Below are 16068 nucleotides of genomic sequence, written 5' to 3'. Positions count from 1 at the left end.
AAGAATGAAATAAGAGATCAAATAACAGAGTTACAAATTTAAGAACTAAGTCATTATAATAACTTTCAAATCAATTAGTGGATTTTAAGAAAGATTCTCAATTATACAAATAACTTTTTATATTTTATTTTAGAAGCATTTTGATCTCCAAAAATATAATAATTAAATAAATTTCTAAATTGTAAAATAGAAATACAAATAAAGATTATTCACATTAAAACAAAAAATACAAAAAAATATGTGACAGAAAAGGAAAGTCTTATTTTAGTATCTCTTTTCATTTCTAATAAAAGAAAACAAAAGTAGATGGAACATAACCCAATCCAGCTGTCAGTGGACCTCAACTTGCAGCTGGTTATTGTATGTTCCGCTTCCCTATGTTGGAGTCTGATGTGTTGTTGCTGCTTGCTGAATGGCCATATTGTCTGAAACAGCAGAGACTATTGGTGCCTTCTGTCAGGTCACACACAACAAAGAGGAGAAACGGAGAAGAGAAGGAATAGACAATTAACTTTATCAACCAACCGCACTTTCGGCTACTTTCAATCTTCATGCAAAAAAGCACCAGCAGTGGTGACGAATCTCCATTTGTTCAATTACTTTCAATCTCCATGGAAAAGCAACAGTGATTCATCTCCATAATCTTCAGGGAAAAGCAACACTGCTGACGCATTCCCCTCCACATTCGTTCAATTACTTTCAATCATCACCCAAAAGTAGCACTGGTCACGCATCTCATACGTTGTTCAATCAATCATTCCACAACGTATTGACCAAAACAGCGGTGCCCACAGTTTTGAGGTTGTTATTGTTGTTCTTTCTGCTGCTGTCGTGTGGGGGCCGCGGCGTGTGTTGCGTTGTGCAGTGAGGCGTTGCTGTATGTCACTGGAATACTACTGCGGTGGAGTTTTCTACGGTGAGCTCGCTAACCCTTTACAATGGCCACAGCTCAGGAAAAAGCGACGCCAAATAATCTCAGTAACAACCCCACTGCTTCTAATTCCTCCGCAGTTCCCTCCTCCTGGGTCCACCCCGCCGCCGACCCCTTCCGAAACAGACCCCCCGTCTCCGCCCTCATGTCCGCCGTCGATTCCTTCCCCGATCCTCCTCCCAAAACCACCTCCACCACCAAAGGTATTCACTCAAACACCTTTTTATTGATTTCCCTTTACATTTCTTTTCCCAAAAATGGAGTTTCTAGGACTGTTAACATTTCAGAAAGTATTGTTTTGAAGCCAATTTATAAAAAAGTTAACATTTGACTCACTTTCTCTGTTCCTTGAAGAAAAATCGTTTATTTACTGTGCAAGTCAGTCATGTCATCATGGTAGACGATTCAACCATCTCTGTTCCTTGTGGATGCAATAATTGTTTCAATGACACCAACATTGTGTTTTGGCTTTACTGTGAAAGAGGGTGTTTGCCTCTTTCGACATTTTTATTTCTAGATTCCTCGCATTCCTCTTAATGGTCTTAGGTTTCCCCAACTACTGTCTCTGCATCTCCAACATTCCTTCTTGTTGCAAGAATAGGATTCTTTCTCCCCACCACCCTCTAATCCTCCCTCTTCACTATAACATCTTTCTCCTAAAAATTGGCTTCTGAAAGTTACTCTTTGGAATGTCTGAAGTTTTTACACTTGCGGAAATTCCTTTATGGATAAAAGTTATTTTTAGGGAAAAATTTGCAATAGAAGATATGTTAGTGAAAATGGAAGGGCGTAAATAACAATTTCCAATTTTAAAGATAAACGAAATTTATATGTAATTCTTTTAGAAATTACCTTGGTAAGCCTTTTATTATACGGATTACTAATATAACTAGGTAAGGAAGTCTATCTATGTTCTCTTGAAATCATCATTAAGTCTCTTAACATTACAAGGATAAATCAATGTGTAAGAATGAAAAATAAAGCATTGCATATAACATTAAATAAAAATATAAAAAGGCAGTCATCGTGATTTAAAATTTTTTATTTTAAATATATTTTTCCTACCATTTCTCTTTTTGATTGATTTTGAGATATTTGCTGTAGTCAACCTATTAATATTGTGAGGCTTAAGTGATGTGTATTTTAAAAGCTATAAAGATAAGTACACAACTCAATCAGGTAGAGTAGTTTTGACTAAAATCAATTTGACTCATTTGGTGAGTCAAAGATTGACCGTTATCATGTTGAAAAAACAAATGTAATTTGAAGATATTAGCATTTTTAATATTGGTTGACTACTTAAATATTTGATACTATTGTGTATATAAATAAATAAATAAATAAATAAAAGATCATTAATAAAAAAATGTAGTTAATTTTTATAGTTTTTTTTTTTAATTTGATTAGTCAATTCACTTAATCTACTAGTGCGTAGTTGGGTTGAAAATTTTCTAATTTCTATAGAGTAAGTAAAGTTAAATTGACTTGTTCGACACTAACTGATGTAGTGCTATCTTATATGAGCCGGATTTTCTCACTCCCACAAAAATGTGCACTTTGTGGTTTATGTAGTCCCTTAGTGGGTGTAGTTTGAGAGGAACATTTTTTAAGAATGTCTCTTTGCCAAATTTTTTGATCTGTGATTGAAGTCTTCTGCTTCTTTGATACAAAAGTGTCGCTACTTGTATTTTTAGGGAGATTTGGAAGCTTTACTACATTTTAAAATGTTGTATAAAACCATTCTGGTGCCTTCATCTAAAAATTTAAGCTGGTAGTGTTAGGTGAAGACATGTGATTAGTTTTATATGTTGAACAGTTCGGACTCGTCTTCTTTCCATGTTTTTCTCAGATTTTTTGCATTAATGTGTATAGAATTTTTTTATTCAAAGGGTTCAGTATACTCGCTCCCTAGTTGTTCTCTTTTGTCTTTAATGAAATTTCTTCTTCTATAAAAAAATATTTTCTTTGCTTATTTCCTGGCATAGGTATTCCAGTCATGACGAGAGCTCAAACTTGCCACCCTTTGGATCCACTGTTAGCTGCTGAAATATCAGTGGCTGTAGCTACAGTTCGGGCTGCTGGGGCAACCCCTGAGGTAGATTGCTTCATATAATCTCTTTCATTTTAGATTTAGCTTTAAACTTATTACCTAGTATGGTTATGATATGTTTGTGTTTGAGTGTTTATGAATTTATATGGGGAAAACATCACTTACTTTTGCCAGCTTAATAATAACATTTGAAAGTTAAACGATTGTTTGTCCATATTTATCATTATTTGATTATTTTCTTAGGTGAGGGATAGCATGCGCTTCGTTGAAGTAGTCCTGGTAGAACCAGATAAGCAAGTTATTGCATTAGCAGATGCATATTTCTTCCCACCTTTCCAGCCTTCTTTGCTTCCCAGGACTAAAGGAGGACCTGTGATTCCTTCGAAACTTCCCCCAAGGAAAGCACGATTGGTTGTTTACAACAAAAGGTCAAATGAGACTAGCATATGGATTGTTGAACTCAGGGAAGTGCATGCAGCAACTCGAGGTGGTCACCATAGGGGCAAAGTTATTTCTTCCAAAGTCATTCCAAATGTTCAGCCACCAATGGTAAATATGTTCACTTGATAAAGTTTTGCTCCTTATTATAATTTATAGTCTTCCTATTTGAACACCTTTGCTAGAACTTGCATCAAAATATTTATAGAATAGAAGTCAAATAAATGTTAATATTCTAGCATATTTGTTTTGCACATGCATGCAATTAAATAAACGTACTTAGAACAATTAAAGTACATGAAAATATCTTATCATATCATATAATAGATTCTCTGCTAGAATTAGTTTTCCTATTTTCATCATAACCTGGATTGGTTACCGTATTTCCTTATCATGGTCCGTTATCCAAACTTAGTGCTCTAAGTTTGATGAACTTATCCATTCATGATAATATATCTCAATTAATAGAAATTATTGTTTCATTCTCTTGTATGTCACTTCATTCCTCTGAATCTAAAACTCGTACTTTTGACAACAATACTCTAATATGTAAAATTAATGCAACCTCCGCACTTACCTGTTAGTCCTTATCTCTATTAGTTCCAAATCAGAATAGCATTGTGTAATTCATTCTATATGTACAGGATGCTGTGGAGTATGCTGAATGTGAGGCTGTTGTGAAGGACTTCCCTCCATTTCGAGAAGCAATGAAGAGAAGAGGGATTGACGACATGGATCTCGTGATGGTGGATGCATGGTTAGTTGCTAATTTGAGATGATTTCAGCACATTTCATATGAAGGTAGTTCATTGATTTGTTTTTTCTAATGGAGCTGAAACTTACAGGTGTGTAGGATATCATAGCGAAACAGACGCCCCTAGCCGCAGGCTTGCTAAACCACTAATCTTTTGCAGAACTGAAAGTGACTGCCCCATGGAAAATGGCTATGCTCGTCCAGTTGAAGGAATCTATATACTTGTTGACATGCAAAATATGGAAATTCTTGAGTTTGAAGATCGAAAACTGATCCATCTTCCACCTGCTGATCCACTGAGAAATTATACTTGTGGTGAAACCCGGGGAGGAGTTGATAGAAGTGATGTAAAGCCATTACAGATTATTCAGCCTGAAGGTCCAAGTTTTCGTGTCAACGGGCACTTCATTCAATGGCAGAAGGTGATTGTCTTGTCTGTATCTTTACTTTTTCTACTGGCTAATTGATACAAGCTATGTTGTAAACTTGTAAAAGTAAATTTTTTTGTGTGCAGTGGAACTTTCGTATTGGTTTTACTCCTAGAGAAGGTTTGGTTATTTATTCTGTAGCCTATATTGATGGAAGTCGAGGAAGAAGGCCAGTGGCCCACAGATTGAGTTTTGTTGAGATGGTGGTTCCTTATGGAGATCCAAACGATCCTCACTATAGGAAGAATGCTTTTGATGCAGGAGAAGATGGTTTGGGTAAAAATGCTCATTCTCTCAAGAAGGTCGAGGCATTTTCTTCTAATCTAGTCAAATTAATCTTCTTTCTCAACGTAGATGAAATTAAAATTTGGTTTGCAAGAGGCTTTATTGCAGGGTTGTGATTGTTTAGGCTATGTCAAATATTTCGATGCCCACTTCACAAACTTTACTGGAGGTGTTGAGACTATAGAGAATTGTGTCTGCTTGCATGAAGAGGATCATGGTATTTTATGGAAGCATCAAGACTGGAGAACAGGTTTGGCTGAAGTTCGACGATCTAGAAGGCTGACAGTATCTTTTATATGCACTGTGGCTAACTATGAGTATGGATTTTTCTGGCACTTCTATCAGGCAAGTTGTTGTCTGATAAGATTGGCAGAGTTTCAACCATGGTTGAGGCTCGGTGATATACACAGAGATACTCTAAAATTTAAAATATATAATAGTTGTTGTCCCAGATTTTTAAATGAGTAGAGAGTACTGGCTTCAAGCTGAGGGTTCTGCTATGTACCCTAGCAGCTGAACCAGAAAGAAAGAAAAATTTTATCCTAAGTGCATGATTAGGAAATGCATTCTTTCACTTAGTATGTTTATTCTGACTTTCATTGCTATGTTCTATACTGTTTATCCTACCCCTCTACAGGCATTCATGTGTTTTGGTGGTGTATTTCAATGTTCAAACATAAGCATATGAATTGATTCTCTGATTTTCTATTTGCTGTTTCCTTCTTTCAGGATGGAAAAATAGAAGCTGAGGTCAAGCTCACGGGAATTCTCAGTTTAGGAGCGTTGCAACCAGGCGAAACTCGAAAATATGGCACAACCATTGCACCTGGATTATATGCGCCTGTCCACCAGCACTTTTTTGTTGCTCGTATGGACATGGCTGTTGATTGCAAGCCTGGTGAAGCATTTAATCAGGTCAGAGTTCAACTAAAATTTTCTTTGGGCAAGATGCTGAAAGGAATATTTTGGATGCTCATACTTCAATATTTTGAGCCAGTGTAATGCGATTATTGCTCGTCTCAAATTTTGTTTTAGAAAAAAAAATATTTGCATGAAAATCTTCAATTATGTAGCTTGCATTCAGTAGCAGGATAAGCATAAGAATGATGGTGTTTTGAATAATACCAATATTAAGAGTACATATTAGTATCACTTTCGATAATGTCACATTAACTAACATGATCTTTGATATAGCCGCCCATGTCTGTATGAAGTTTCTGTCGTTTTTTACTTTCCTGTGATATTATCATGTTGAACTTCTTTTGTTACTTAATAGTCCATGGTGTGGTTCCCTTTGAAAAAAAGGGAAGAATAGGTCTTTCACCTCCATCAAAATTCTGAAATTCAGGAGGTATATTCACAAATAATAGGAGAAAATAGTGACAAAGTTCTACTTCTCCGTCTCCAGGTTGTTGAGGTGGATGTCAAAGTTGAACAGCCAGGAGAGAATAATGTTCACAACAACGCATTTTATGCAGAGGAAAAACTGCTTAAATCAGAATTGGAAGCAATGCGTGATTGTAACCCTTTATCTGCTCGACACTGGATTGTAAGTTCTTTCCACTTGAAAGAAAAAATGAAACAAAAGATTCCATTTTTTTTGTAACCCTTTATCTTGCAGTTATATCACTCAAAGTGGGATTGTTTACTTGTTAAAAAAACATACTATTTAACATATTCTACCCAGTGTTGCTCACTTGAATTTCCTGTTTTAGGTGAGAAACACCAGAACGGTAAACCGAACCGGGCAGCTAACAGGATACAAGTTGGTACCTGGTTCAAATTGTTTACCCTTGGCTGGTTCAGAGGCCAAGTTTCTGAGAAGAGCAGCTTTCTTGAAGCACAATCTTTGGGTCACTCCTTATGTTCCAGACGAAATGCAGCCTGGAGGAGAGTTCCCTAATCAGAATCCACGTGTTGGAGAGGGTTTGGCTACTTGGGTTCAGCAAAATAGATCACTGGAGGAAGCTGATATAGTTCTTTGGTTAGTTCACTTGTTTTTGTTTCACATGTTCGGATACTGTATGGACTGTGTCCTTGAAAAAAAAAAGTTGATCAATAATTTGCATAAATTTCTTTTTTGTTGTATCTCTAGTCGATATAGAATGTTTAATGGATTAACACATATTTGGCTAATAATCTCTCTTTAGACTTTGTTCTTATTCATTCTGTGTAGATGTTATCTGACATGGTGAAATATTGCAGGTACGTGTTTGGTATGACACACATTCCTCGATTGGAAGACTGGCCAGTTATGCCAGTGGAACGCCTTGGCTTTCTGCTTATGGTATTCCACTCAAAATGAGCTTATTTTCTTGTCTTTCTTTCTGTGAAAATATTCATATTGAACTACTGAAACATGCTTATTTCCTAAATTTTTAGTCAATACAGTTTTTCAGTGTGAATCTTCTTTGAAGTCTCCTAATCCAAAACCCAAGTTCATTTTCGAATATGTGAGAGAACTATATATTAAGTTTGTAGGAGCAATTTCCATAGGTGGAAGCAACAAAGTTGTTTAAAGAAGAAGAATATTCTGTATTGATAGAATTGGCACTAATTTTATTCTGCTATTCATGATGCAGCCACATGGGTTTTTCAATTGTTCCCCAGCAGTAGATGTTCCCCCAAGTGCAAGTGATTTGGATGATAAAGATAATGGGATATCTGCAAAGCCAATTCAAAATGGGGTGATTGCCAAGCTTTAAAATGACAAAGCTAGAAACATATGACTGTGTTTATCATCACCTAAGTGAGTGCCTCAATATAATTTACAAAGTTTATTGTGTGGTCCACTTGGATATTTAAGAATAGGTATTTTGGTGATGCATGCGATGATGTAATAAGAAAATGATCCTGCTTTATTGATTTCTCTAGTATCTAACTTGATGCGACCCTCCCTTCGTCAGAAAGTGCTTTGGCTTAAAATAAATTCGCATATACCATACAATGTTGCACTTGGTAAGGTTCAGTTTCATATATAATATAAGAATAGTGCTGAAAAGTATGATATATACATTTCTTCGTCCTTTACATGTGTCAGACATGGAATCGTGCAACTTCGGTAGGACAAATTACCAAAACTCTTCATATTTTTTTCAGTTTTATAATACAGACTATAAATTGCTTGAACATTCTTTTGATGTAAAAAAAAAAATAGATTTTGGAAATATACAACAAAAATTGTACAAATAAAATAGGGTCCGTAGCTCAGTGGTAGAGCATTTGACGTGCAGTTCAAGAGGTCACCGGTTCGGCCCTTTTCCTTTTTAACATTTTCAAATATTTTAATGTTGTCGTTTCTTCTACATGGTTAGACATTTTTTTCTAAGGATAAGACAAAGAGACTTAGAAAAATTATTTAATTAGAAATCAGGCTTGAAATGGCTAAATATAATTTTTCGTTTTAGTTTTATTATTATTATGTCATTTTTGTTATGTATTTAATGTATATTTATCTACTTTTAAATAGTAAGCATATTAACATACCCAATAGGATCAAATAAATTTTTTATCGAAAAATAAATTAATTATTTAAAGATCTCGTTATAAAATAAAGTGTTTACTTTTTATTTTCCTTTTTTTAATAATATAATATGTTATTGTCAGAAGATAATGAATTCTTTGATGAAACATTTGTTTTTTTTTATTTATGGTTAGATTTAAAAAGAAAAGGATAAGCCAAGTCAAAGAGTTACAAAAGATATTTAATTTAAAATCAAGCTTCAAATACCTAAATATAAATATCTTTTGTTTGTATTATTATCATTACTATATTATTTTTATAACGTATTAAGTTGTATATTTATTTTTTAAAAATATTAACTATATTAACATTCTTATAGAATCAAATAAAAATTTTATTGAGAAAAAAATTAATATCTTATGTACAGATCTCACTGTGAAATAAAGTTTTGAATATATGATCATGAGAATTGCATGGCACATTAAAAATAACTTTATATTATAAACAAGTTAGATTGTCCTTTTATAATGTTTTTTTTTATCTTTTCTCACTCTGTTAGAGTAATAATTATTTTAACGTTCATAATTTATATTTTGTTATTGGCCTATCAGTGCAACTTGTTTCGAAATTACTTCCTAATTATTTGAAAACTTTAATATGAAATAGGTTTTTTAGTATATTAAGAGTGTATACAAATAAAATCTATGCTCCAACATAATTACTATTTATCTAAATAAGACAAATAGTAATTATAAAACGTATAAAACAATTAATAGAAAATATTCATTTCATATTAATGATCACACTCAAAATATAAATCGTATACAGATAAAATACAAATTAAAATTTATATTTACTGATCCAAATCATATTATGTAATATGAAATAGAAACATAGAATAATCTAACTGTTTAATAGACTTTTACATTAATCATTTAAATGTAATCATATAAAGTAATGTGAAACCATTACGGATTATTCAGTCTGAAGGTGAATGTTTGTATATATACTTTTCTAGACGCTAACTCTTTTGAGTAAACTTGTAATAGTATTTTGTGTGTGTGAAGTTGAACTTTCGCACCAGCTATACTCCTAGCGAAGGTTTGGTTATTTATTCTGTAGCTATATTTGTTGAGGGTGGTTCCTTTTGGTGATGATACAATCATCCAAATGATTCTCACAGTAGGAAGAATGCTTTTGTTGCAGGAGAAGATGAATGCTCATTTTCTCAAAAAGGTGAAGCAATTTTCTTCGAATCTAGTCTCAAATTATATGCGTCCTTGAGTTTGAGGATTTTTTTTCATTCTTGAATATGAGTGAAAAAACTTATTATAAGTTGTTCAGATAGTTGATTTAAGACATCAATGACGGATAATTGTACTCTCTCGGCTTTTCTCATGCTCAATTCATCATACATGTTATAGACATGGTGGAATATTCCAGGTACGTATTTGGTGCGACACATATTTCACTCAAAATTAGTGCATTCTTTAACTGCAAATTTAGAGTGAGATTGATATATTGAACTTCAAAAGCATACTCATTGTTAGTGCGTTAAGCCAAGACAGCTGTATTTCTAACTGTCCAACATCTGTCATTTTACTTTGTATATAAAACACCTGTGCTGTTATTGTAAATATACACAGATACAGTTTATTCGCTTCAAACATATATTCTTTCTTCCTCTGTTCTCGTTCCATTAAATTGGTATCCAGAGCCAGGTCGAGTGAGGACCTGAGGAGCGTAGTGTTCACGGTACAGTGTGGCTGGCCAGAGTGATTAAGGCAAAGGAGGAAGAAGGGTGTCAAGATTCTGTTTCTTGATCAAAGAAGAGTGTTTGAAGCATGACAGGAATAGATGTTCCAGCAGCAAACCTTCCAATACTCACAGAGAAGAATTGGAACAGATGGAACACGCAAATGAGAGTGTTGTTCAGATTTCAAGATGTGAGTGATGTCGTTGAGGGCAATGGGCTAGAGCTTGATCTTGGTGCTTCAGAAGATCAGAAAGCTGCAGTCAGGAGGAAAGACAACAAGGCGTTGTTTCTCATTCATCAATGTGTTGATGATACTCACTTTGAAAAGATCCAGAATGCGATTACTGCCAGAGAAGCTTGGAGTATTTTGGTGCGATGCCATGCGGGAGGAGAAAACATTAAGAAGGTAAAGCTCCAGACCTTGAGGAGACAGTACAGTTATTGCAGATGGAAGATTGTGATAAAGTTGGTGAATACTTCAACAAGGTTCTGACCATCACGAATCAGATGAAAGGATGTGGAAAGTCAATCAATGATCTGATGATTATTGAGAAGATTATGAGATCCTTACCACAGAAGTTTGACTACATAGTAGTTGCAATTGAAGAGTCGAGAGATCTTTCAAAAATGAAAATTGAGGAACTTCAAAGCTCGCTGGAGGCACATGAGATGAGGTTATTGGATAGAAATCCCATCAAGAACAGTGAACAAGCCCTGAAGGTACACCATTCTAAGAATAATGATAAAAAGAAGTTCAAGAAGTGGAAAGGTAAACACGCAAAAGGGAATTGGAAGACTGATAAGGGTAAAGATGATCAAGAAGACAAACCTGTATCAGTGGAGAAGAGTGGCGGATCGGATAGAGGTTACCAAAAGAAGGATAAAAGAAGTGTGGAATGCTTCAATTGTCACAAGCATGGACATTATGCTTATGAATGCTATGCTGATAAGAGTAGGCAGAAGAAATATCAAGGAAAAGAGGCTTACATTGCACAAGATTTAGATTCAGAATCGTTGACTTTGATGGTAACCACTTCTGCAGAAAACTCTTCCTCTCAATCTGACTTGTGGTACCTAGATTCTGGTTGTTCAAACCATATGACATGCCACAGAGAATGACTGATTAATTTTGAAACAACGAAGAAAAGCAAGGTGAAGTTTGCTGATGATAGTACATTGAAGAAGAAAATTGAGAGTGTGTCACTTAAATGTTTGGCTTAGGGGGGAATGTTAGTGCGTTAAGCCAAGACAGCTGTATTGCTAACTGTCCAACATCTCTCATTTTACTTTGTATATAAAACACCTGTGCTGCTATTGTAAATATACACAGATACAGTTTATTCACTTCAAACATATATTCTTTCTTCCTCTGTTCTCGTTCCATTACTTATACGGTGTTATAACATAATCTCCTAAGTTTTGAGCGCAATGTAGTTCTCGAAGTCTCCTAATTCAAAACTGAAGTTTTGGAATTTGTTAAACCATGCTGTCATCAGGGAGTTAGCATTGAGTCTTTGGGACCAATTTTCAGTAGCATCTGTGGTACCAATGGAGTTTGTCTTTTTTTTTTAAAGAAAACAGAATAATTTCTGTTCTTAGGAAACTCAGTTCAAATCCAGTTCAAATCCAGAATAATTAGGAAACTCAGTTCCTTCATTCACAAGGCCAATTCAAATCCCGAATGCGGTGCATACCAAACTCTATAAAATGACCAAAAGTAGAGACATAGGATTATGTTTAGTGCATTAATTTAATTTACAAATCGTCAATAACAAAGTTTCTTGTGGTCCACAGGGTATTTTGGTGATGCATGTGATGATGTAATTGGAAAATGATACTCTGCTTTATTGCTTTCTCTAACATCTAAATTGATGCTACCTTCGCTTGTGCAGAAAATGAAGTGTGTCGGATTAAAATAATTTAACCGATTCACTGAGTAAAATTCAGTTCGATATTGAATAGTATGAAAACTTCATTTCAATGCCATGGATTGGTAGAATTTGGCCAATACAGAATGGCAAAACTCTTCAATAATTGATGCAGTATCATACCAAACCAAGCAAATGATGGACCATAACATGAAAGTCCGCAATATTCCTTGCCCATCAGTAGTTGGTGTGATTATGATGGCTCAAGAATCATCGAATTAGGGAACAGACGTGTAGTTTAAGGCACACTTAGAGGCTAAGTGAATTGATATTGCAGATATTTAAATGACCTTTGCAGGTGCATTAATGTAATCATAAATAAATCAGTTACCCGACAGAAACATTATCCTGTTCAAAATAATGTGGTCTCAACCAAATGGCGGTATGACACTTGCATCAAGCATTTCTGATCTTAATCAAATATTTTAATGCTGTATCAAATGTGAATGTTTAGATAATAGAAGAGATATCCAAATTATCAAACTCAACAAAAGTGAAATGAGATTTAAATGCTGTTCTATTTAACTTTTTTCTGTGGCATGAATTCAGTCTTCAGATGACTATATAGTAACAGTGCATTTCTCTCCGGCCATTGTGTTTCCATTGTTAGTTTTCTCTTATTTTATTACAAATTTGATTTTATGTATAAAATCTCAAATCTTGTTTAAAATTAATTTGACTCGTTCCAACACAAACCCAAAATCGTTTCTTCAGCTCCCTTTTTTATAGTTTTGGACATATCAAATTGGTTAGGTGATTAAGACTTCATATATATATAGTTGCCTTAGTTTATACGCAGCTTACTTTTTAAACAATATGGCTGTTTTTTGGTTTTGAACTTATTAAACGAAGGATATATTTTCTTTAATTATGCAATTGTGTGTGCAAGGAAACATGAAGATATTGATAATGATAACAGGAAGCAATGACTTGTCTTTGTCTATTTGAAGAACGTTGACTGAGGGTTTGATATTGAACAATGCTTGCTAGGAAAGTGCAAAGTTGGGTATGACCTTCAAACCTACTCCTTCTATGTGTTTCTTAGAAGTGTGACTTTAAGTTATTATACGACTTCTATGTCCAATTACATTACAATCTTTATGTATTAAAGTTAGTTTATAATTTAATTAGAAGTTTTTAATTTTAATATTGTATATTAAATATTTTTAAGGGTATTATCCTTATTAACAGTTTTACTTTATAGTAATAGGATTATATAAATGAATGAGACATATTGTCTAAAAATAAAGTAGAAAAAGAAAAGTTGATTCTACTTGTAGTACACACGTTTGAACAGTCCTTATAATATGTTCATTTTTATTTTATTTTTCATTTTTTTCTGTGGTCCTGCTTAGACAAAATTGGAATATTTGATTTTTCATTAGGATAACGGAATTAGGAGGTGGAAACTCAAACCAGAGTCAATTTTTTATTTGGGCCAATATTTTTGTGCGTGTTCATTGTTCAACGTGTCCAATTGCACGTTCGATAGTGTCTGGAAATTTCTGCAGGGCCTTTAATATTAATTCCACACTCAATCTTAAATGTCAAACATGTTAGATTAGTAAAAACGACAGATTAATTATTAATAAAAAATTTAATATTTTAATTAAATAAACAATTTCCAATAGCCTACTGAAGAGTATATGGAAACGTATATGGATTAGTAATTGGGAATAAATGAAAATGTATTAATATTGTTTTCAATTGTCAATCAAGATACGCTGTTTGACCCTGGACACATGTTAGGAATTGTTTATTTTATTAAAGGGTTTAATTACTTATTAATAATTAATATGTTTTGTTGTATAATCTAATAATTGGTATCAAAACTTATATTTACAATTATGTTTTTTTTTTCATTAAATTTTGTTCTTTTATTAACATAAATACTAATATGTTTTTCCCAATTTTTAAAAAAATCTTAATTGTAAAATTTATGATTTTTATTATTCTTTTCTACTAGTTTTGCTTTTTGTTTTCTTAGTAAGAAAAATAGAACATTTTTCTTTACGTTGGTCATTCTTCTTCCCTAGTTAATTTAAAGACATTCTGGTTGTGATGATGGAGTTGTGACCATGGTAGGTTTGTGTTATTCACGATGATATTCGATATATTAATCTAAATTTGATTTTGATTCTCAATGAAATAAACTTTAAAGACTAAAAAGAGAACATAAAAATAGTTCTTGACTGCGTAGATCTTGATCTTGAATTAAAACTTACAAGACCTCATTCTTTTACAAACTAAAGAAAAGAAAGACTATGAGAAGCGAATGCTCAAATCATAAGTTTGATGTGACATTCCAAAGGTTATTAAGGGTGTTATATCTAAAGAGATAACAAGCGCTAAAAATTTTCTTGTTAAGATTGAAAAACATTTTACAAAAAGCGATAAGGTGGAAATAAGTACACTTCTTCAGAGCTTGATTTCCATGAGATATCAGGGCAATGGAAATGTGAAAGAATACATCATTGAAATGTAAAACATTGCTTAAAAACTTAAGGCATAACAATATCTCTCTTCAAGGGTGAGTCATTTCTACATTGGTACACTCCCCTTCCAGCGAAAGTATTCAGGAACTCATTTTTTGTACCAACATTCATCTTAACATGACACGTTTACCTAGAACCTTTTGTCAAGAAGACTTTCGATACAAAGACCATTGTACTCCTTTGAACCTAACATAACTTTGATATCAATTGTTAGGTGTATCGAGAGCTTAACCTGACTCTGATATCAATTGTTAGGTGTATCAAGAAGGTAGTTCACTGGGAAAATACAAAGTCAATGAGATCTGAGTCTAACCACATAAAAAATTGACACCACTCTCTACCCAAAATCTCAAGACAATGGGTTAATGGATTTTCAGCTTTATATAGTATTAATTTCTACCCAATGTCATGAAAGATTAACTATATAAAAATTATATATGATATTTTAATTTAAAGAAGATCAAATTAGAAATATTGAAATTAAAAAATAATCAACATATATTACATAAAGGAGTTATGGTATTTATTTATAAGCACATTCGTATTATATTTCTCTTTTCTTTTCATATTTATTAGAAGAGAAAATTAAAAAAATCTAAAACAAAAATATGTCAATGAAAATAGCAAAAATAATGGTAAGTTTAAGCAAGATTAATCATAAATAAATTAAATGTTTAAACATAATTATAAAAATTCACATAAATAAATTTTGTGATGACGAAGTTCTTTTCGAAAACAAAATGTTACAGAACTAGTAAAACAATTGTGTTTTATAATATCAATAATATGAAAGATTATATTTATCTGATAAATATTACAAGGTTTTTAAGGTTATATGACTTAAACTACAAATTATATTTGTATTTTTTAGTAATATATATTAATACAAATCATAGGAAATTATTCAGGTACACCATGTTTAATTTTAAAGACTAAGTTTAATTTTAATTCAAATATATATATGTACTATATTTTCTAAAATTGTTTCAACTTCCACCAACGGGTCCATAGCTCAGTGGTAGAGCATTTGACTGCAGATCAAGAGGTCACCGGTTCGAACCCGGTTGGGCCCTTTTATTATGAATATTTTAAGATAACTATACAAGTGTATAACCCTTTCTTTATGAATTTTTTAAGAATACTATACAAGTATATAATAATAAGGATTTTTTGTTTATTTAGGTTTTTGCAGATCATGTTAGTCTATTATAAAAAAAAAACTCTATCAAAAAAATTCAAATTTTAAGTTTTTCAAAGAATATGCAAGTTCATTGGATTAACTTATTTAATGAAATATAATTATTAAGTTCATTGGATTAACATATTCATAAATTAGCATTAACATACGTATAAGTTTTAATTATACCAATTTTGATAATTTACATTTCTTAATTTATATACATATAAGTTTGTTTTAAGTTATAGAAAAAATTAATTTATTTTATTTAAAAATTTAGGTATAAGAGCTTTAGAAAAATAAGAAAAATGAAATAAAATATACTTATTGTACATGACAAACTACACCTATAGGTTGGAAAAG

General features: G+C 32.7%; 2 protein-coding genes and 1 non-coding gene across 3 annotated transcripts; all 3 read left to right on the top strand.

Annotated features, from left to right (window-relative positions):
• Positions 1–332: 332 nt before the first annotated feature.
• Positions 333–7795, top strand: LOC108329421 (amine oxidase [copper-containing] zeta, peroxisomal). Its single transcript, XM_017563611.2, has 12 exons — positions 333–1134; positions 2917–3026; positions 3225–3530; positions 4064–4176; positions 4265–4595; positions 4688–4903; positions 4995–5231; positions 5616–5801; positions 6295–6435; positions 6602–6870; positions 7092–7173; positions 7469–7795. The coding sequence occupies exons 1-12, from the start codon at positions 939–941 to the stop codon at positions 7589–7591; spliced, it is 2310 nt and encodes a 769-aa protein (XP_017419100.1). The 5' UTR covers positions 333–938; the 3' UTR covers positions 7592–7795.
• Positions 7796–10193: 2398 nt separating this feature from the next.
• LOC108327678 (uncharacterized) lies at positions 10194–11224 on the top strand. Its single transcript, XM_017561362.1, has 2 exons — positions 10194–10511; positions 10613–11224. The coding sequence occupies exons 1-2, from the start codon at positions 10194–10196 to the stop codon at positions 11222–11224; spliced, it is 930 nt and encodes a 309-aa protein (XP_017416851.1).
• Positions 11225–15529: 4305 nt separating this feature from the next.
• TRNAC-GCA (transfer RNA cysteine (anticodon GCA)) lies at positions 15530–15601 on the top strand. The gene has a single exon. It is a non-coding gene; the product is annotated as a tRNA-Cys (tRNA).
• The last annotated feature ends 467 nt before the right edge of the window (positions 15602–16068 follow it).

This window comes from Vigna angularis, chromosome 10 (genome assembly GCF_016808095.1).
Source record: "Vigna angularis cultivar LongXiaoDou No.4 chromosome 10, ASM1680809v1, whole genome shotgun sequence".
Taxonomy (NCBI): Eukaryota; Viridiplantae; Streptophyta; class Magnoliopsida; order Fabales; family Fabaceae; genus Vigna; species Vigna angularis.
The sequence above is the reverse complement of the archived record's forward strand: the minus strand, read 5'-3'. Positions and strand labels throughout refer to the sequence as shown.

What these genes read in the sequence shown, in the direction of transcription:
- LOC108329421 (XM_017563611.2), top strand. Translation starts at nt 939, where the DNA reads ATGGCCACAGCTCAGGAAAAAGCGACGCCAAATAATCTCAGTAACAAC. An exon ending in CTGCTGGGGCAACCCCTGAG is followed by an intron (nt 3,027 to 3,224) that starts GTAGATTGCTTC and finishes TTATTTTCTTAG; the next exon opens with GTGAGGGATAGCATGCGCTT. An exon ending in ACTTCATTCAATGGCAGAAG is followed by an intron (nt 4,596 to 4,687) that starts GTGATTGTCTTG and finishes TTTTGTGTGCAG; the next exon opens with TGGAACTTTCGTATTGGTTT.
- LOC108327678 (XM_017561362.1), top strand. Translation starts at nt 10,194, where the DNA reads ATGACAGGAATAGATGTTCCAGCAGCAAACCTTCCAATACTCACAGAG. An exon ending in GAGGAGAAAACATTAAGAAG is followed by an intron (nt 10,512 to 10,612) that starts GTAAAGCTCCAG and finishes ATCACGAATCAG; the next exon opens with ATGAAAGGATGTGGAAAGTC.